Source organism: Thermobia domestica, chromosome 8, assembly GCF_964235325.1.
Source record: "Thermobia domestica chromosome 8, izTheDome1.hap1.1, whole genome shotgun sequence".
NCBI lineage: Eukaryota > Metazoa > Arthropoda > Insecta > Zygentoma > Lepismatidae > Thermobia > Thermobia domestica.
The window spans coordinates 112,036,832-112,059,954 of NC_137461.1; the positions used below are offsets into that span (position 1 = coordinate 112,036,832).

At 35.9% G+C, this 23,123-nt stretch overlaps 1 protein-coding gene across 1 annotated transcript in view; it reads right to left on the reverse strand.

The window, feature by feature from the left end:
- Positions 1–6,185: 6,185 nt before the first annotated feature.
- Positions 6,186–23,123, reverse strand: part of LOC145692258 (spliceosome associated factor 3, U4/U6 recycling protein-like) — a 114,223-nt gene continuing 97,285 nt past the window's right edge. The window contains exon 4 of the mRNA XM_081767555.1: positions 6,186–6,412. Coding sequence (XP_081623681.1) covers positions 6,186–6,412 — 227 coding nt within the window. The remainder of the gene's footprint in view (positions 6,413–23,123) is intronic.

Below are 23,123 nucleotides of genomic sequence, written 5' to 3' on the forward strand. Positions count from 1 at the left end.
TTGCAGGAGGGCCAAGTTCACGCTGCCCCCCGACTTCAAGCAGAAATTATGTATGTAGTGTCATGCGTTAGTGCATCATTTGTGATCGTTTGTGCACGAAACCCCATAGTTTGTGCTTCAATTGTTCCTGACTTATAAGGCAAAAACTGGAAACAGAGTTGGAAACTGGATACAAATTTCGAAATTTCTTTCGAAACAATAAGCTTGCATTTCTCCCGCATGTGAAGCACAAACGATGGGACTAGTGCCATTGGTTAGTGCATCGTTTGTGCACGAAACCCCATCGTTTGTGCGTTATTAGTTCCGGAGATTTGAGTGGAAAACTGGTAGGGAGCCAGCGGGAACTTGCTCCCCGACCTCAATTAAACACAACGAAACTAGTGTCATTCATTAGTGCATCGTTTGTGCTCGTTTGTGCTTCAATAGCTCCTAACTTATCAGCCAGAAACTGAAAACAGACTTGGAACCTGGATATAATTTTTCGCATTTTCTTTTGAAATAAAATGTTTGCATTCCCCTCACATGGTAAGCACAAACAATGTGATTAGTGCCATTGGTTAGTGCATCGTTTGTGAATCAAACCCCATCGTTTGTGCTTCAGTAGTTCTTGACTTATAAGAAAAAACTGAAAACAGAGTTGTAAACTGGATACAAATTTTCGAAATTTCTTTCCAAATAAAATGCTTAGATTTCTGCCGTATTTGGAGCACAAACGATGGGACTAGCGCCGTTGGTTAGTGCGTCGCTTATGCTCGTTTGTGCACGAAACGCGATCGTTTGTGCGTAATTAGTTTCGAAGATCTGAGCGGGAAACCGGTAGGGAGCCAGTGTGAACTTGGACCCCGACCTCAAGCAAAAGGACGAAACTAGTGTCATTCAATAGTGCATCGTTTGTGCTCGTTTGTGCATCAAACTCCATCGTTTGTGCTTCAATAGTTCCTAGCATAGAAATAAACCAGGAAACAGAGTTGAAAACTGGATACAAATTTTCGAAATTTCTTTCGAAATAATAAGCTTACATTTCTCTCGCATGTGAAGCACAAACGATGAAACTAGTGCCATTGGTTAGTGCATCGTTTGTGCTCGTGTGTGCACGAAACCCCATTATTTGTGCGTAATTAGTTTCGGAGATCTGAGCGGAAAACTGGTAGGGAGCCAGAGTGGATTTGGTCCCCCGACCTCAAGTAAAAATGACGAAACTAGTTTCATTGGTTAGTGCATCATTTGTGCTTGTTTGTACATCAAATCTCATCGTTTGTGCTTCAATAGTTCCTGACTTATAGGCCAAAAACGAAAACAGAGTTGGAAACTGGATATAAATTTTCAAACTTTCTTTCGAAATTAAATGCTTGTATTTCTTTTGGCTTGGAATGGCATAAAGTGGGAGGTTCGTAAGTCGTGTGCTGAATACTATTACATGTAAAGAGTCTACAGAGATATCCACAGTTATGATACTACTGGTACCGTAGATTTATGAAGGTTCGAAAGTTGAAGTTTGTGATTTTGATGTCACTTTTGGGGCGTAATATCTCAGGAGGGCAAAGTGCTAAAAATTCGTAAAAGGCCGTTCTTTCCTGTTCCCTGAATCCGCTCTTACAATCACACGTAGACAATTTAGTATTCAGTTGAGAAATTACTTACAACGAGAGCGCACCAGCAGTAGCGATTGGTCACTCTGCGTTTGTTCATACATCAATATTGTGCAACTGTTAGTTTTAAACAAAGGTATGTGTTATACAATTCTTAAGGGAGATGGTATGTTAAAATGAGCATATGTAATTCAAATAAATTCGTAATAATTACAGTATATTTTAAATATATTATATAATAGGATAGAATTGATTCTGATTGTCTTAGTTTATTATTTCCGTTGCAAAAGGTAATTTCAGTTTAAATAACGAAGGTCTACTTAGGGGTATTTTAAGATACTTTTATAATATAGACCTATATGGAAATTCTTAAGACTGTGATGTACAAAATTCAAAACGTATTTCCCGTAAGTTGTACCTACAACGTAACTGAATTTTATGTAAGCACACACGGTTGGGATGGGTGGGACCGATGCCCCTGTTAAGGCTTTCTGTACTCAAAACAGTTCTTAAACCGCAATGTTATGTTATTGACACAATACGCCTATTATATGAAAAGACATGAAACTTGTAATCACGCCAAAGGAAAACAGTTGAACCGTTTAAAATTATTTTTTTGATATAGTTATTAACACCTAAGGTAAACACCCCAGTCATGGACACTATTAAGAGCACTTTTGACAGAATATGTTGCAGATGGAAGAGAATTGTAATAATCTTGTTGTTTCCTAATGGTAGGCATAGTTTACACTTGCGTCTATTATATCATAGTCATTACCACTAGAGAAAACGAGTAGAATGTACCATTTGAGTTGTTCTAGTAACCCTATTTTTATAACCAGTAATGGACATTTAAAAAAGTGGATGTCCCAGTTATGGACATACAAGAGCAATCAGCAAATTTTAAGGTCTAACCTATTGAGATGTAATTTAATACGTAACCAGCATTTTTGCGTAGGATATTTATTTATTTTGCACTTGAAAAATAAATTCCAGACTTGTGTGAAAACGAAATGAAAAGAAGCCAATATTCATAAGAAATTGCATGCGTTTGGGCACAACTGATTACAATAAATACCACTTTTATCAGTGGCGTAGGGAAGGGGGGGCGGAGGGGCCGGCCCCCCCCAAAGAGGTCCGACAATGTACTTTGGTACTTTGATGTTTGTAATTTTTTATACATGTTTATGTTTATATATTTTTTTGTTTGTAATTTTTCTATATGTACCTATAATAGCACTTGCCCCCCCCCCCAAACACACATCCTGGCTACGCTACTGACTTTTATTATTGAAAAAATAAACAATAAAGCAAAAGGCTAACCTGAAAGATCCCGGTACCATTTTCCGATACAAACGCAAGAGAAATTTTCTTTAAGGATTTTTTTCCTGGTCTGTTTGGAGTTCTGTTTTTACGTTGCATTTTTATTTGTTTTGTGCGTCGCTTTTCTTCTCTCGGTAACTTCTCCTGCTGAACTCTAGCTTTAAGTTTGGAGTCTGTATCGTTCATATGTAACAACTGCAGGAATCCGTTTCTTCTTCTTTCTTTTGGACAACTTCAGTTTGTCTTCGGGCCAAGAAATAGCGCTTTTGAATACGGCTGGAACATCAGGATCACATCATACGCGCCGACAAGTGGGTGCTCCGGGGCACACATACAAATAACCTTGTGGGTGCGGCGCACCCAGAAGATCTTTAGTTTTGAACCGGGTTTGAACCCGTTTCTCTTATGTTTAAGTCAGCCGTGTTAACGACTGAGCTAGGTCAGCCCCAACTTATCCTTATAGTAAAGGTATATTTTACTTTATCACAGCACAGGCCTTTATGACAGTGTTCCAAAATAAATGAATCAAACGACGAGACTTCCCTGGGAACATATAGATTAATGCGACCCGGCATTGATATGTACCCACATAAATTTTGGAAAGTCGGTGCCGTTGGATCACACCATACCGACTTATGGGATGCAGCTGATAAGGAACCAACTGCCGTTTGTTTTGAATTGTTGGCTTCTGTGGTTTCAGAAGAGGTGTCCCGTGTATGAAATTCCATGATCAAGAAAGCTGCCATACAGACGTCTGGATTTCTGGTTGTTCTGCAAATGCAGAAGAATGTTGAGCAGTCATAGGCATTGTTTCAGAGAATAGGAACAAACTATTCGACGCGTCATCTGCTGCGGGATTTACAGTCTGACTAGGGCTCAACTCTTTGAAAGATTGATCCAAATCTGCTCGTATTGTATTTGGCAAAATATTGCCATGGGAAGGTGCAGGAATTTCTTGGAAAAGTTCAGCAACATCATTCATATGAGATACATCTTTGTTTTGCACTGACTTGTTGAAGCTTTGTGACTTTAATTCCTTCCAAAGATAAAACAGAGATGTACCCTCGTTGGGTCCATTACATGATTGCATGTCCTCTAAACAACTTTTAAATAATAATAGTTTTTTTTGTGTGTGTGTGTGAAATTTGAGAGTCAAAAACTGTTACAGCTGTCCTGAAGTCGTTCCTTAAAATACCATTTATTCGACATGAGACAAATATTTATTTGACATGTTTTCAATTGGGGCTTCGTGCCGTTGGTAGGGATCCTTCAGGAGTTCACATTTTAATTGCATTTTCGTCTATTCGTCAACTGTGCCTAATAATTAGGAACGAAAAATGGGGTTGTAAATATTAACAAGAAGTTGTATAGAACCTATTCCTAAACGGAACGAGGTCCCGGAAGAAACAACGCCAGTTACAGTTTTGTCCTCTTTTGACCTCTAGAGTCACCTCCCAAGCGTTAGTTATTTTGAATCACCCCCTATATAGGAACTGTAATGTGCTGAAAGTGGCCATAATTATACCAAAGTTGCTAAGCTATACCAGTAATAAACATCCACTGTCTATTACTGGTAAACGTCACAAGCTATCAGTTTCTTTGAGCCAGTTTGTTCATATAGCTTTCATGGTACTTTTGCAGTGAACATTTGTGTTAATGAGACATTTTCAAATTTTATCAGTAATGGACGGAGGGTGTCCAATATTGGCATATAGCACCTTTATCTTACCAGTCATGAACACCCCCAATATTGACGGTCCAAGTTGATTAATATATATTTTTCCCACACTTATGCCTTGACTATACTTCATACAAGCATACAAACAACATTTTTAAATATTTATTGTTCTTTTATATACATTTTTCTTTAATAATGTATTAATCAAGAGCGAATCATTTACAATACCTTTCAACGCTAATACGTTTTCTTGAAGACTGGGCTCTTTTATTTAACATAGTTTCAAACCTAACAGAAATGTGTTAACAGTAGCAATATTATAATGGAAAATGCAAAGAAATGCTTGAAGGATGTCAATCATCTCAGCATTCACAATCTTTATTATTATTATTATTATTATTATTATTATTATTATTATTATTATTATTATTATTATTATTATTATTATTATAGGGGTGAGAATTATAAGGACATCAAACAATACCTTTTTCCTTCCTGTCCTATATTTTCATTGAATTGGATCTATTTATTCATATTCTTTGATAGCTATTACTAACCACATTTGTCTAATCACAGAACACTTGCATTGGGATTTGCTTCTTCGAGATCAATTTCTGCTTCTGTCATGTATAGTGCCGAATTTGACACTAAAAGTACATCTAGGGCATTTGAGTTTAGTTGCAATTTTACCGTTAGACAGGTTCGTTCGCCATCTGTATTTTTCAAAAATTATAGAGCAACCTGGTACGCTCCCTTCGTTTTGTCTGTAGGACGAAAATGGCATACAACGCATTTTGTCCTTACTCTCAGTGCATAGAAAAGAGTGAAACGGTTGAGTAATAGATCCCACAGCAGTTTTTTTCTTAGATATCAGGGTTAGTAACAAACGGATTCGCTTGCGGTAAAGCTGTATGTAGGCAAATGATGTTTCTAAAAATAACAATATTGTTTTCTTTAGCAAAAAAGTGAAGTTGAAATGCTAGCGAGCAAGAGTCTTTAATTGAAACTGGTTGTGGTCTTAATGTAGATTTCTATTGTCAGAGCTATACAGTACTTATTTCGTGTTTCCAATCTATTGAAGAAAATTTGTTATCGAATGTATTGAAATTCACTTTAAAAGGTAACTTTTTCACGGTCTCTTTTTAGCTAAATCATCTTAACTGCAGACCATTATTTTGTACTAAGGACTGTTATCTCCTTCACAACTTACCTTTTATTGGTTTCTCGACATACCCAAGAGCATTTTTAAATATTTCCAAGCAATACTATGATCGAATGTTATTGCCCATACTATAAAAGCATATGAAGTTTCTAAAATCGATTTATTTTATATTTTGCTTCTTACTCCCGCCTCATACAAACACAAACAAACAACAATAACTTAAGTATGGTAAGTTGAAGTTTTACCCTTCCTTGTATAGCCAAGGATTTTGTCCCCTTAAAATATCCATGTTCAGATATCGCCTTCTTTCATATCACGATTCTCTGTTGTCTCTCCCAGTAGAAACTACATGGACACATATATACAAACATACAAAAAAGTATATTAGTGTTATGATATGCATACGTGCCACCCAACTGACCTAATATCTCCTTTACTTAGCTGTCAGTTCTACTTCCTCATTACTTATGTGATTAATACAAACCTGCAATTTATCCAGCATCTCTCTTTCAAAATCTCTGTATTTTGTCCATAATAAATGTGCCTCCTTAACATTTAAACCGCAAACCTTCAACGCTCTTTCATATATATTTCTAACAATAGCATCTTTTTGTTTCGTTCTAAGAGCAAAATTTACATATTGAATCCACAGGTCAACACCTGAAAGATAAATAAGGAATACACATTTTTTTCTAAAATTTCATAAATAATATTAAAATATATAACTAACAGTTATAATGCTCACATTTAGTCGTTTCAACTACATGATGAATAAATAATATTTCTCGCCAGATACTAAACACTGAAAGTACTTGAACACTTCTGTCTTTATTTAAGCTTAAAACAAATTATACGTGTAGCAAAATTAGAACTTAATTTAATGTTCATAATCACATGCAAATTTGTTTTGGAAACGGCAAGTTATTAAGGTCACTGACTATGGTGGCTAATGTTCGTGTTGTAGCTAGGGCTGTTCCGATAATCGAGTAATCGATAACAATTCGATAAAATTTCAAAACCGTTTCATCGATAAAGAATTTTAATTTTATCGAATTATCGAACTTTTGAGACTCCCGAAATATTTGAGACTCTCGAAATGATCGAGACTCTCGAAATTATCGAGACTCCCGAAATGTTCGGGACTCTCGAAGTGTTCGAGGCACTCGAAATGTAAGAAACATTAGACAACTTCGAGACTCTCGAACTGTTCGAGAATCTCGAATTGTTTGAAAGCAGCAAATACAGAAATATATCAATATCATCCCATTTGTCGTGTCGCTTGAATATTTTGAAAAGTTCGGGATTATCGGAGTGTTCGAAAGAAACGATGTATTCGAGGTTATCATAGTTGTATATAATATGTATTACATATATGCAGAGTGTTCATTTTAAAACTTCTCTCCTTAGCAATGTAGTGAAGGAAAAGTTTTTTCCCCACAAATTTGTACAAGGTTTAAGCAGTCTGTCAGAAGAGAGAAAGAGGAAGAGAAAACATGCATCACACGAATGGAATTGGAATCCAAGACAACATTAGTCTACTAATAGTCACTTTGCCGATTGCGCCAATACGCCAATAATGGGGCAGACAGAAAAATAATTTTACATATGATTTCGACAAATACAACTTTGCAATAACTTATCAGATGAAAAAAGTTGCTTGACTATTTGGCTGTAAGAAGAAATCATTGGAGAGATGAAGGAACCGAACTGTTCATCACTACTTTTGATAATACCCGAAACTTCGATAATACTCGAAATGTCGATAATACCCGAAACTTCGATAATACTCGAAATGTTGATAATACCCGAAACTTCGATAATACTCGAAATGTCGATAATACCCGAAACTTCGATAATACTCGAAATTTCGATAATTCCCGAAACTTCGACAATACTCGAAATTTCGATAATACCCGAAACTTCGATAATTTCAAATACTCGAACGGTTTCGAGTAACCGATGACAACTCGATAAATTTTCACTCCCGAAGTTCGATAGGTCTTCAGCCTTATCGAACACCCCTAGTTGTAGCGCTGCGCAACGACCAAAGTATTTAAAAGAGAAAAAAAAATATTATGATTAGTAGTAAAGAACAGAAAAAATACTTTCTAATACTGTCATATATACTTTAAATTACATATTTTTTACTTCTCCGTTACATTAATCCATTTTAAAAAGCGAAAAACAATCCGTCACAGAGTCTCTAATTTATATTGCGTTGCAGCAAGCAAATAACGACCAGATTTCTACAGTGTGGCAATTGGAGCGAATGTTGTCTCCTTTCCCCTATCTCAGCAGTTGAAGTCTCTGGACATTGCAGTGCTTCTGCAATGCGGCACGGTTTCCAGTGAACTAGAAGGTTCTTTTAAGATTTTTGAAGTTTGTTTCACTACCAATTAACAAATGTAATTTGTTTTTATGCATTCATATTTTAAAACTACAGGTTTATATTAAAGCAAACTAATATAATGACAATTAAAAAAAGTAATTGCAGAAATTACAAAATAAGAAAGAAAATATGTGATAGAGCAGAAAACAAATGAAAGTAAACACGCATTTACAAATTAATTCTTTCTGATATAGATAACAAAACCTTATTAAACAGTAATTTGTGAACCAAATATTAATAAGTTAATACGTAGAATCTCCCCTCTGTGGATAGTATTTTAGATATACATATTTCTTTTATAAAATAAGTGCATTTTATACTATTGAAAACTTCCCACATGTATGATGGGAAACGCAACATTGAATTTAGGACTAGTTAGCAATTCTCAGGGGCTGAGCCACGAGGGTGGTCCACCGGGTCCGGACCTTCCAAAAATTTCGGAACTCGACTAACATTTGTAGAAGTTCTTAATGAATTATACTTGTTTAACAGAGAAATGATTGATGTAGGTTAAATATTTTATTTTGCACCTCATTATGTACTCTTTGGTTTCTTATACATTTAATCGTTCTATCATTTTTTCTAAAACTATAGGTGAAAGTAATTAAGAATTACTTATCGTCTTTTCGGGTGCAGAATAAAATAGGTTCGATATATCATAGACATATTGGACCCACCTTAAATACTTTGGACCCCTCTCAGCAAACATTTTTGAGTGTAGAACTGGCAATCCTGTTTGTTTCGACGTTCTTAGACTGTTCGCTTCTGTTAATGCTGATCCGGATTTCAAAGTTTACTTTTCAGAACGTATGACATTGATAAACATTGTTTCTTCTCATGTAAAGGTATATTGTGTTCATCATACATTGCTAACAACCAAGACGGATGATTTGGAATTAGTCTTCCTTGTACGCGCGTGTGTGTGTGTGTGTGTGTGTTGGTGTATATTTGACATTCGCAATTCATATCGCCCCCAGAAAGCAGAAAGATCCAGAGCGCCACAATGCAAATTTCTCAGGAGATGAATATAAACGAATGAAACACCAATTAATTCCCATTCTTTCTTTCTCCTGAATTCACTTTTCACTACAGACCTTTCACATTGTCTCCTACCACTTGTCTCCTTTCTGCACAACATTAAACATGACGTGGGTAATCAGTATATGCACTTACAAGGAATCGACGAGTATCGCACTGAAACTTGCACAAGTGGAAGGACATATTGAAAGATAGAAATATGCTTACTCTTACGATTCGCAACGTCGTCGAACAGTAAATAGAATTATCTTCCCCCATAGCCCCTGAAACTTATGTACTCTGGTCACACACGCTAGAATGTGATACACTGGAACCTCTTTTCTCAAGAAGACAAATATTGCAAACTCAAGATGATAACAGTCGGTGATGATTGGGATTTGTAGTACGTCATTGATGTGAATCGATGTCAAATGGAACACGATACACGATCGTAAGTTCCAAACGTTTACCCGGTGGAGAAAAGGGACAGGCTGAAATCACAATACAAAATTAGCTTTCTATTATTATTATTATTATTAATATTATTATTATTATTATTATTATTATTATTATTATTATTATTATTATTATTATTAGTAGTAGTAGTAGTAGTAGTAGTTGTTGGTGGTGGTGGTAGTGGTGTTGGTGTAGTAGTAGTACCTATAATTAGCATTATTAATATGAGCAATATGATGAGTAAAAATAATAATAACGAGAAGACAAGAAATAGGCTATATTGTTGGACCCGTTAAGTAACGAAGAACTTCGGCCCGTCTTGAGTGTTCTTTACCACTGTTATAAAGGTTTTAAAATCTACAAACAACCATACGCCAGCCGGGATTCGAATTCGGAACCTTTGAGTCTCTGACTTGATGCCTCAACCCACATGAACACTAGGTCACAAGGAGAAGACATAGTATAGGACAGGGTTTCTTAACCTGGGAGTCGCAAAAGTCGCAAAGATAAGCAAAAGAGAGAAATATAATTTGAATCTAATACTGGTAAATATTTTTAAATAATTATTATTTTGAACTTTGTTCTGATAGACAACTTTTACATATTTGTATACATACTGTCAAGAACAAAAAAAAAATCGTCTACTAAACTTTTCAACAGGTGCAGAGTTGGCTAAAAATCCATTTAAATGAAAGAGGTACGATATGAAACTAATGAGAACTGCATATTGAAATACTAAAACAATGCAAATGCACTTTATTTTTATCATATGACTCAAAATTAAGGGAGTTATTAAGTTTTTAAATTTTCAAACTGCCTCCATTTTGAAACACTATGACGGATCGGATTCGATATTTGTAATATGAATGAACGGACCAAGTGTGGTTTTAATCCATTCGTAAGTTACTGTATCCACTATATACAAGAAATGGATTCTACTATTATAGAAATAAATGTATATTGTGATATCTCCACAGTAGGTATATTAAAAATCCGACACAAGCTTATTAGAAGCCAGAAATTATAAGGGGTCGCTGGCAAGAGGGTGTGATAATATGGGGGACGTGATCGGAATTAGGTTGAGAACCACTGGTACAGGATTATTATTATTATTATTATTATTATTATTATTATTATTATTATTATTATTATTATTATTATTATTATTATTATTATTATTATTATTACTTCTTTGTCGTCTTCTTCGTCTTATTGCCGACCTTATGTTCGTGTTGGTTAAGGCATCAAGCCAGCGACTCAAGGGTCCCGAATTCAAATCCCGGAAGAGGTATGGTTGTTTGTGGATTTTAAAATCTTTATAGCAGTGGTAGAGGACACTCAAGATGGGCCGAAGTCCTTCGTTACCTAAAGGGCCCAACAATATAGCCTATTTCTTGTCTTCTCCTTATTATTATTTTTACACATCATATTGCTCATATTAATAATGCTAATCATATTACTACTACTACTACTACTACTACTCTACTACTACTATTACTACTACTACTACTACTACTACTACTACTACTACTACTAATAATAATAATAATAATAATAATAATAATAATAATAATAATAATAATTTTGTGTTGTGATTTCAGCGTGTCCCTTTTCTCTACCGGGTAAACATGTTCGTTTGGAACTTACGATCGTGTATCGTGTTCCATTTGACATCGATTCGCATCATTACGTACTAGAGATCCCAATCACCACCGACTGTTATCATCTTGAGTTTGCAATATTTGTCTTCTTGAGAAAAGAGGTTTCAGTGTATCACATTCTGGCGTGTATGACCAGAGTACATAACTTTCAGGGGCTATGGGGAAAAGATCATTCTACTTCCGGTTCGACGACGTTGCGAATCGTAAGAGTAAGCATATTTCTAACTTTCAATATGCCCTTTCACTTGATAATGTTCATTTTCACAACAAAAGTAATAAAATCACAGACCTTAGATGTACTCGACAAATTGATAAATGTTAAGTTTTTAATTGTATTTTGAACAGTTTTTTAATATACATATTCAATGTTTATATTCAACGCATCCTAACTCTTTTCCCAAGTTCTTCCTAAAGTAGTAACCACTCGTGAAGAATTTATAACCTCCAGAATAAGGCACCATTCTATTAGATATATATATATTAATTTTTAAAATAATATTGTAATTTAACTGATTCATAAGACTGAATTAGAGTGTTCAATTTTAATATTGTTGATCTTGTTTATTGTTTTCAAGTAACAGAATACAAATGAAAATTTGACATTCTACATAATATGGATAACAGTAATACCATTTAAATGAAGAGAAAATATTCATATAAAATCGTACAATATTATCCATACGATCTCTCTCCTTTATATCTATCTATCTATCTATCTATCTATCTATCTATATATATATATATATATATATATATATATATATATATATATATATATATATATATATATATATATGTAGATATAGATATAGATATGGCTAATTCCATTTGTGACTTACACGGCAACAGACGTAAGACGGCAGTAAATATTATGTATATAAAAATTATAAGATAATTTCATGGGCAAGTATTAGGTTATAAACAAGGGGCAATAAGTCCTTCATTCATTTTTATTTGCAGCATTTAAATATGTAAACAAAATGGATGAGACAAGACTCTAAATATATACGTGACTTACACGACAGTAGGAGACATCGTGTTTTGAATAACGGCTTACTATATGAAAATTCTGTTTTTCTATTGCTGCAAGGAAACTAAAACTTTTTACATATATTAAGTAGATATCAAGCTACAAGACCAATAGAAAATTATTATATTTTCTGTATTTATTTTAAAATATATGCCACAAATATAACGAGACGTACACGACATAAATTTGTGACTTACACAACAAGTCTAACATCATGTCTCGCAGTAGCGTATTTACGATTTTGTTTCGGGGAGGGCTTTGCCTGAAAATGTGAAAATTCTGCAAGATATTTCATATACTTTACTATAGTAAGTAAGATTTCGCGGGGGGGGATTAAGCCCGGAAGCCCTCCCTAAATACACCATTGTGTCTCCGTTTAATTACACTTTCAAAATCTATTGGCGGATAGAGTGGCACTAATGATTTAGAGAGATAAAAGGAAGTTAACAGATAAAACAAGAAGTTAACAGTTCTTTTATTGGAGCAAAATTTGTCAAATTCTTATTTATGTCTGTCATCGACATCTGTTAATGCAACATAGGCCTAATCTTTCCGTTGCGGCCAATATATATATTTTTTTTATCTTGATGGTAACGGCGAAGAAATGTTACATACTGTTGTTCTGATTCTTTTCTCCATATCTAACAAATATTTAATAATTCTTTTTTCGGCGAAGGGTAATAATACCGTCTCCAGTACAGTATTTTCATCACTTCTTCGCTGCGTTTATTCCCTTCACATGCGCCAACGAACAGTTCTGGAATGAAATCAAACTTCCTTCGTGATGAAGAAATATCTTATATGAGACAACATTCAATAGTATACGCTGAAACACAATGAAAGTAGTGCTAGTTTCGAGTTTTATGAATATTACATATTTCTTTGTTATGATGTTTCCATTGGCGCATCAACTCAAATTTTTGAAGTAATACTCTTTACTACAGTATATTACATTAATGTTCGGACATAACTTGCGTGCTCTCTTAATAAACTCTAAAGCAGATTGAGGATCAATTCGTCTTTGAGAGATTCCGTTATAATATCGAGTGATTCCGTTAGTCCGTACCAGGCCTTTAAATCGAAAACCGTCCGAGATATGTACAAACTAAAAAACACGTATCCCATTAGTTGCAAAGGACAACAGAGCGAAGTAAAAAGTTTCGTCCCAGGGTCCCCCGCAGGGTCCCAAACGGGGTCCAACTTAAAATTGTCAAATGGAAAGAGGAATCAAGTGGTATATCGCTTGAAAGCTCTTGTAAAAAGAAAGAAGCTACAACAAGTCCCAATTCTCTACCATCACCCTATGCAACATGGCTGCGGGTCGAAATGTCATCAAAATTTGCATTGAAAACAATATGGCCACCCCTATAAATTTGAAACGGGCAGCCAGACGTAAAAACTGAAAAACAAGTGTCTCGTTATTTCAAAAGTACAACATATCACGGTAACCAGTTCTAGATATCCAGGCAGGGTCCACCTCCAAATTAGTAGTTGTTTGATTGTGCTGGAGGGAAGACCATGAATATTTTGAACAGCTATATTTCCTTGGTAACATACGTTTTACGGGTACAATACTACAGATACTCTTCAGTCCTGTTTCGTGACACTACTGAAAAGTGTTGTCTTGTCTCGTCTCGTAGTCAACACTCGTAACATTCACAGCATGGAAATGGAAGCGTTATGGTGGAAAGGTAAGCATATTATATTGAAACGTCTAACGTTGTTCTAAGAATTAATTTACGATCGTATGACGTACAAAGATATATCATATTTATCTTGGAGACGGCTGCTGTCCGTTATGTAACAGATGTGCACTTCACACAGCACGTTTTACATCACGTTTTACCGAAATTGTCGTCCATGTACAGCAAGACAACGGTCCAGACGGCGAATATAATTGTAACCCACAGCTTCAAGCTATGCCTTTCCTGTTTCGAAATGCGGTCATTATACGTTGCCTCATATCTTCTGGTGTAGTTGGTCTATTCGTGTAAACAAGCTCCTTGAGTCGACCCCAGAAATACTAGTCCATGCACGTAAGGTCTGGAGAGCGAGGAGGAAAAGGAGTATTGGACCCTCTTCCTTACCAACAGTGCGGAAATAAAGTATTTAATGCACCTCTGCATACATGAGCAGCATGTGCTGGACAACCATGCAATTGCATCCATATATTACGCCGCACATGAAGTGGGATGTTTTCCAGCAGTTGCGGTAGATGTTCTGTCAAGAATTGATGGAACAGAGCCGACGTTAAATTTCCATCAATAAACCAGGGCCCAATTACATGTGTTGCAATGATACCACCCCTCACATTGATGCTCCAACGTCTTTGTCGATCGATCTGTATAGTCTGGTCTGTTAAGGATAGCATCGTGACAGACCGGACACAAGTATGAAACTTGACAGACTGAAAGTACTTCGGTATTCAATTCGTTTTAGGGTCGGGTGCCAAAATTTTCTGGCTGCCATTTTGAAATATGCCGCCATATTGGATTTTATGTAATGTTCTCTTATAAGATCATTATCTCCGTAACCAATAGTCCGATTTTCATGATTCTTTTTTCTAAATTATAAGTTAAGTCCGAATTTAATCGGTTATATATAATAGTAATAAAGTCAAGGTAATATGACGAAAACGAGAAAAATAGAAATATTTAAGATTTTATGAAACATATTTACATATGAATGCGTTTTTCTCCAAAATGGTCCATTTTATGAAAGCATGCACCCTATAACGTTTGAAAGAGCATAAAAAGAGCTTTAATTTGATGTTTAATACTTTAAAATGCGATGAGAAATAGTCGAAATATAAGTCTTGAAAACAAACCCAATGCAAATAGGAAGACTGCGTAATCGGTCAACTTTTGAAATTTAGCGGTGTCTGGCAGAAATTTTTATCATTAAATTATCTAGTTATTATTCTTGTCTTGATTACTTAATAATAACTACATTTAATCATTACTTAGTATTGTTATGGGAGTTTTCATTGCAGCAGTTCTATGTAAACATGAACATTTTTTTCATAATATTGGTTATTATAATGTAACTGTGAACACATTAAAAGTGTATTGTGCCTTTTAAGTTGAAAAATATCATTCCTTGCAGTATTTGAAATAATATGTTTATTAAATGTTTTCTAGGCGATTCGTGTTCAGAATTACTGAGGATCTATAAAGATTTCGATAACAGAAGAAATCTGTGAAACTTGTCGATGGAAAAGAAGAATTAGTAAACACACTAATTGACAGTGCAGCGAAGTGGCATAAACAGTGCAGACTGAAGTTTATTGTCTCAAAACTAGAAAGAGAAATCGCAAAAGAATAGGAAAGAAAAAGTAAACAGAAATCAACAGAAAATAATGAACCAAAGCGTAAGAGGAGAAATGAAAGTAGAAGAAACGTAATTCCACCAATTTATATTTTTTTTTTAATTCTGGGAAAGGGGTTAGAAGAAACTGTCACTTACGTTTGACAAAAATCTTAAGGCAATAGCTTAATAATTACAGGATATATTTCTGCTTTCAAAAATTTCCGGAGGAGACTTGGTAGCAATGGAGGCTACACACCATATACAGTGCTTATGGATGTATAAAAATAGGTACACAAGTCTGAAAAATGGAGAACAGATCTTTAAATGAAACCGAAAGTCAAGATGATGATGTTTTAGAATCTCGTGTATTTGCTGAACTCATAGATCACTTGGAATGTAAAATAGATAAATGTAAAATAGGGGACGCTAGAAATTACTCAAGGATTTTATGTCTAAACGATCAAATGAAGAGAGATTTTTGCCTTCTCAATGTGTTCAAAGTCTTTAAACTGGGAGTGCCAAACATTTTCAGGATACTTTACAGAAAACTGTCAAGATGAAAGTGTTCCAGAAAGTCTAAAGAATTTCGTTTAATTGCTGCTGTATGGATCTAACATAGAAAAAATTTCTATAACATATTTTCAACCTGCCCTAACAACAGACAATTAATATATTTTAATTGTAAGAACAGAAGATTAGCTCCACGAAAAAAGGCACAACATACCTCATGAACCGCCGCTCCCACTGTATGTAGGTTTACAGGTACACACTCTTACTTGCTAGAGAAAAGATTGTCAGTAATTTACATAACTTAGACATTTTTGTAATATATAATTGTGTAATCCAAATTGAAGGTCAAATAGCAGCAGTGACATGCAAACGTTACAAATTAGAGGGTCTTGTGTGCCCCTTTCCATTAATGACTAATGTGTACACCATCGGTGCATTGGACAATTTAGACCACAACACATCATCAACTACTTCGACAGGATCTTTCCATGGAACAAGTATTAGCGTATTCCAATTGCCTTCCGATTCCAACCCTGGTTTACCCCCAATGCGAATTGAAGTTTCTTCATCAGTATAAGATTACTTATTACCAGATATCTATGTTATTGTGCCATCAGTATCATCATGTGATTTTGACAAACTGCAAGTTCCTATTACTGTTCAAGAACAAATACGGTCAGGGCTCGAAGAAGCACTTTAGACAGAGAGGCGGTGGATTGAAAGAAATTCTCCGCTAGGTGAAAATAAATGCTTGTGGGCAGAGTATCATTTGACTCAATCAGGAAGTGTACGTTTTACTAAAGGTACCAACCTCATGTTGCCAATTTTTACTGAAAAGCGGAGTCTCTTTCAATGGTGAAGCATGGTATGTCTATCATAAAGAAAATTACTGATCAATGTAATCCTAATCAAATACAGGTTATTTTCCTTGACCAACCTCTGTTTGGTCAGTTCATAATATGGTTCATACTATAGAGAAGTTCTATCGTTATGTTTGGTGGACTGCAAATAGAAATGGCCCTTTGAAGAGTGTTGGGCCACATGCTAAATGGTAGTGGATGGACATCGTCCTTAGCTGAGGCCGGAGTAGCAGGATCAGAGTCAATTGATTCATTCCTGGACTGCTCACTCCTATCCAGAACCAGAAGAGCACAGAAGAAACCAGCTGTAGTTCTAGGCTTTCTTCAAATTGCAGAATTTCTTACAGAACAAGAGTCCAGAAACTGTATACAAGAATTCCAACAGTGGCGGAAAGGAATGGTATAGAAAAGATCTATGTTTTCATATTGGGATCTTGTACTGGAATTGGAACTTTTAATTTTGATATTTGTTAGAGCTCACGGACAAAGTAACTTCCTATTATATGTAACTGTGTTGGAGCGTCTTCTCCCTCTATCTGTGCATCTCAGGGACATGAAGAGTTTAAATGAAGGAAAGGCAGAATTTAAGAGAACTGGGTGTTTTCAAAGACTAAGATGCTGCACACATTGAGGAAATAATTAACGAAAATTATGTTGGAAGTGATGTATGTTTTAAGAATCTTTGTCAAACACTGCATGACATAATTTCTGCTGCAGGAAATCCTATTTTAGATACGTAACAGGTAATGAATCTATCATCACATGCGTATGCCTTACAGGATCTTCAGAAACTGTTGCAGAAATAAAAGTGATTGGTAAAAACCAATATGAAGAGTTTGTTGACTCGGTGTTTGTAAAAGGAAGCAAGTCAATTTAGTCTCCTATAAAAAGGAATAGTTTTTTTTCTTGAGAAAACTTAAAGAAGGGTAGGAGATCATCCTAAGAGGATAAATGAATTGAGAAATGATTACAGTTTGTTCAGTAGGCTGTATATGTCATGCAAACCGCGTGAGGGTGATCTGCAAGACTTTTTTCTCATGAAAATCGTAGTTGGCTATCATCATTGATCACAAGAAACTTTTACTGTCGTCAAACAAGTCTGAAAACTTCGGCTGGGTGAAAGAAGGTGGATCGTGAAAGCCCTTATGGATGACCAAACCAGAAGTTTCTAAAAGCTCAAGAGAATTGCTAAAGTGTGGCTGCAAAGCTCTTCCTCCTTGCTCAAAACAGTGCGTATGTTCAACGAATGGTGTTCAATATACAGATCTTTGCTGCTGCGGAAGCTCCTGTGATGAACAGCAATGTGACTAAGAAGTATTTTTTCTTTGTGGAATAGGCGAATGGATGTTATCAATTTTTGTCACTTTGTTAGCATTTTGATTTGGAATATTCAGTTTTTCAGTAGCTATTTATTATGTTTGAAAGAGTTAAATTTAAAAATTGACAGATATGCAAAGACGTATTTATGATGTGTCTTTTTAGTGTCTTACATAATATAATTTATATGAACAGTATAATGTTCATTTAATAACAATAGCAATAATGCAAACAATATTGATTTGAATAACAATTTACAAAAGTGGAGAAAAAATCTTAATTTGCCAGGTTCCGAGCATGCTTGTTATCACATAACCTCAAGATTCGTCTAGTTGACTATCTGCACACTCTTTGTATTCTATTGTACTGATTTCTTAATTTAACTATATTTCGGTTATTTTTCATCGTATTATACATACATCTATTATACATACTATACATACATACATCATATATCATATTATACCTACAAACATCAAATTGAAGCTCTTTATATGCTCTTTCAAATGTTATAGGGTACATGCTTTCATAAAATGGACCATTTTGGAGAAAAATACATTTATATGTAAATATGTTTCATAAAATCTTAAATATTTGTAATTTTCTCGTTCTTATCACATTTCCTTGTCTTCATTACTGTTATAATCGATTATATTCGGGCTTAACTTATAATTCAGAAAAAGAATAATCAAAATCGGACCATTGGTTACCGAGATAAAGATCTTTTAAGAGAACATTACATAAAATCCAATATGGCGGGATATTTCAAAATGGCGACCAGAAAATTTTGGCACCCAACCCTAAACCGAATTGAATACCGAAGTACTTTCAGTCTGCCAAATTTCATACTTGTGTCCGGTCTGTCACGATCCGAGCCTTTTTTGTCGTTAAGAGACCAGACTTCTCTGCAGCCCAATAATGCGCATTGTGTAGGTTGACATGACCATCACTTGTAAATATTGCTTCCTCTGTCCACAGCACGTACATAGTGAAAAACGTTGGGTTTGTCCTCAATTTCTGACGGGCCCAATTACAAAACTGCAGACGCTTATTACGGTCGGCATCTGTTAGCACCTGGCACAAGGCTTTGTAATATGGGTGGCGTTTATGCTTCCACAGTATATGCAGTAGAATTGTTTGACTAATTTCGCGATCCCGGGCAATATCTCTTGAGGATGCATTAGGACGCACGTTGACAGCAGCCAAAACATCAATAACGACATCGTTGTCATCTACAATTGGAGCATGTTTGTGACTCCCATATTGAGGAGGTATGCGCCCTGTTTGTTTCAGACTATTTGCTAACCGTCGAAGTACATTATGGAAAATTAATTGTCGCTGTGGGAACCTTGCGTCATAAATTCGGGCTGCAGCTCTATAGTTTTGCCTACATTCCCCTAACACCATTAACATGTCAAATGCCTCCCCGTTCGTATATGACATTGTTCGAATACAATGCTATCTTTAGCCGACACTGCACTAACACACGATATTAGGGTAGTACGCGTCACCTTCTACAATGAAATGGAAGCCTTCTGACACACACACACACACACACACACAACTCAATTCGTAGTGTGTATTACTTTTGCACAGCACAAGTACTTCACTACAATTCGTACTAACGATCCTTCAGCAAAGCCTGCTCAACTTACTGTGGAACAAACTGTGTTCCAGCGTACCTCACGTTCGTGCCTTTCAATTCAAGGTTGTCTGTGACTGTTTCTCTCGAAAGGCGTATGTTTTGTACAACAAACATAAACAAGCAAACAGCACAATCCAGTTGCAGTAATCTTATCAAAGATGTGTATGTTTGTTCATTTAGGTATTTCATTTGAAGTTATACGTTTCACGACATGAATTCTCATGAATTTCACTTTTACACGACGCATAGGGAAGAAAAGAGCAGGTAAGGACAGGGCTGGAACCTTGCGTCAATCCCATTATTCGCCTGTTGTTACTGAGGAACACTGAGCTTAAGATAGGTATACAGACGAACAAGGCTGTGACATCATTCAAACCTAGGTCGGGAATTGGGGGGAAAATGCATTCTCGAACGGAAATAACACAATAAAGCGGAGAGAGTGGCAATGTGACACTCGAGGATTGGCAAGATTTATACGTCATTGGATAGCACACGGCAAGTCCAGAATACAGATCTATTTACACCGCCGTTTTGGGTTCTGGGCTAAATGCGGGCAAATGGTGCAAAACAACATGTCCCAGGAGAATGTTCCGTATAATTGCTGTACCCTGGAGAGTTATGGTATGCATCATAGAAACAAATCATCGCGTAGTGCACACAGCCGAAATATTTCGTCCGTTGCACTAGCCAGTCGGAAGGATACAGTGTTCAATTTCTTTCATCCCATAGTGTCGGAGATCTGAGAGGGGAGAGGACACCCTAAGAAGCAACATCACAACTACCGACAAAGGGCTTTCAAACACACATCCTGTGCGGACACCAAGGTCAAGATCTGGGAAGAGCCCTAGACCTCTTACAAAACAGATGCAGGAAACATTGGTAGAGCATCCTTGCCTCGTTCCACATCTCGAAGAATTCTGTGCAAGCAAAGTGAAAAAAGTTGTTTTCTCCCGACCGACTAGTGTCATTGACTCAATATTTCGGCTGTGGGCACCACTCGCTGATGTGTTTTTATAATGAACACCACAACTCTCCAGGTCTAGCGGGCACTGTCCAGAAATTTTACCGCCAATTCCACTGGGATATGTGTTTTTACACATTCATTTCAATGCAACTTTTGATGACATTTTGACCCGCCGCCATGTTGCATAGGGTAATCGTAGCGAATCTGGGGCTTGTTGCAGCTTCTTTCTTTCTACAAGAGCTTTCAAACGATATATTACTTGGCCCCTCATTCCATTTGATAATTTTGAGTTGGACCCCGTCTGGGACCGTGGGGCGAAGCATTTTACTTCTATCTGTTGTCCTTTGAACATCATGTGACACTTGTTTTTCAGTTTTTCCGTCTAGCTGCCCGTTTCAGATTTATAGGGGTGGCCATATTGTTTTCAATGCAAATTTTGATGACATTTTGACCCGCCGCCATTTTGCATAGTGTAATGGTAGAGAATCGGGACTTGTTGTAGCTTCATTCTTTCTACAAGAGCTTTCAAGCGATATACCACTTGACCCCTCTTTCCATTTGACAATTTTGAGTTGGATCCCGTCTGGGACTCTGCGGGGGACCCTGGGACGAAACTTTTTACTTCGCTCTGTTGTCCTTTGCAACTAATGGGATACGTGTTTTTCAGTTTGTACATATCTCGGACCGTTTTCGATTTAAAGGCCTGGTACGGACTAACGGAATCACCCTATATGGATATATATATAATTTTTATAAGAAGAATTCTGTTGTACTTTTTCGTAGTGAAACAAAAAAAATAAACATTGAACATTTTAAATCTTCTTGTTTGCATTGAAAAGAACAAAATAAAGCGGCGGAAAAGGAAAAAAATAAATCTTACTTCTCTGTTTAAAATACCTTATTGTAGCAACATATGCAACACATTTACTATATTTCAGACTGATCGTTTTCCGTTAGGGTTATCTAGAACTTAACCATAAACAAAATGACACACATCAAATTACAATCCTCCTCTTTTAACAACATTGCATTTCATGACTCCTCATGACTCCAATTAACATTTAAGCTGTCTCGTTAAATATATTGGTTCAATGAGCGATAATATCCCCTTTTCCACATTCCACAATCACACGCTTTACGAATTCCAGAATTAGAAGGAATTAGTGACAGATATGAGGCATCGCTCTGTATAGCCATAGCATTGAATTATTGGATTCAACCACAAAACCAAATATGATGAAGTAATGAAATATGAAATATGTACAAATGGACATGCATGCACCTAAAAATCCTACCAGACAGCATCTTAATGTTAATTGACAACATGTATCACTTGTTGCGAGGAGAGTTACAGAAACAAAGATTTAAAACACATGATGTGCCCAAGAAAGAAAAAAATCCATTTGATATAACAGATCAGTCTCTCATGAATAAGTGGAACAAGCTGATGCCGTAAGTGCATCTACAAATGAGATAACTATTCTGTCCTTTGATATCATAAACCATATCCTTATTACAGGATTGATTCAAATTAAAATAATAAAAAAAAAATCTTAAGATTCCAGACTTTATTTAATTTTTGGACTTTTTACACTCATAAATACGATTTAAACTATTTCAGAAGGAGGAAACATGGAAACAGAAGTTATACAAGGTTTCCATAGCAACGGAAGTTATGCGAGATAGCTATCATTGTTCTAGAAAATTCCAACAGATTACATATGTGGAAAGAGGATCAGAGAATGTTCAGGATGTATGACGCCGAATGCCGTATAACCCAACATTTCTGTATTCATCATCTTCAACACATAAATAAACTAATAAACACAGTCACTCAAATTATTTCAATAAAAATTATAATGATGGTAGCGTTGTAGTCGCCATATTGGTTCCAGAAATTTCGAATTTGATTGCCTAAAGATATAAGTAAATTTTGGGTCACCTGAGTTCTAGTAGTTTAAACACTGTTGATCAGCTCCGAGACTCAACCAAATTTCAACCCCAGTCGAATTTGCTCTTCGGTCGGATCTCGACGCCAGCCACAGATTTCCTTGTTCCGTGATGACATTTCCACTAGGCCGGAACAAAATATCCTACCGTGACGATAGTCCCAAAAAAATGTTAGTTCAATTTCGAGCAGAGGATTATTTCTCACCAAACTGTATTATAGGTTATGGCTTATCAGATAATTTCCACAGGTTGATCGAATGAAG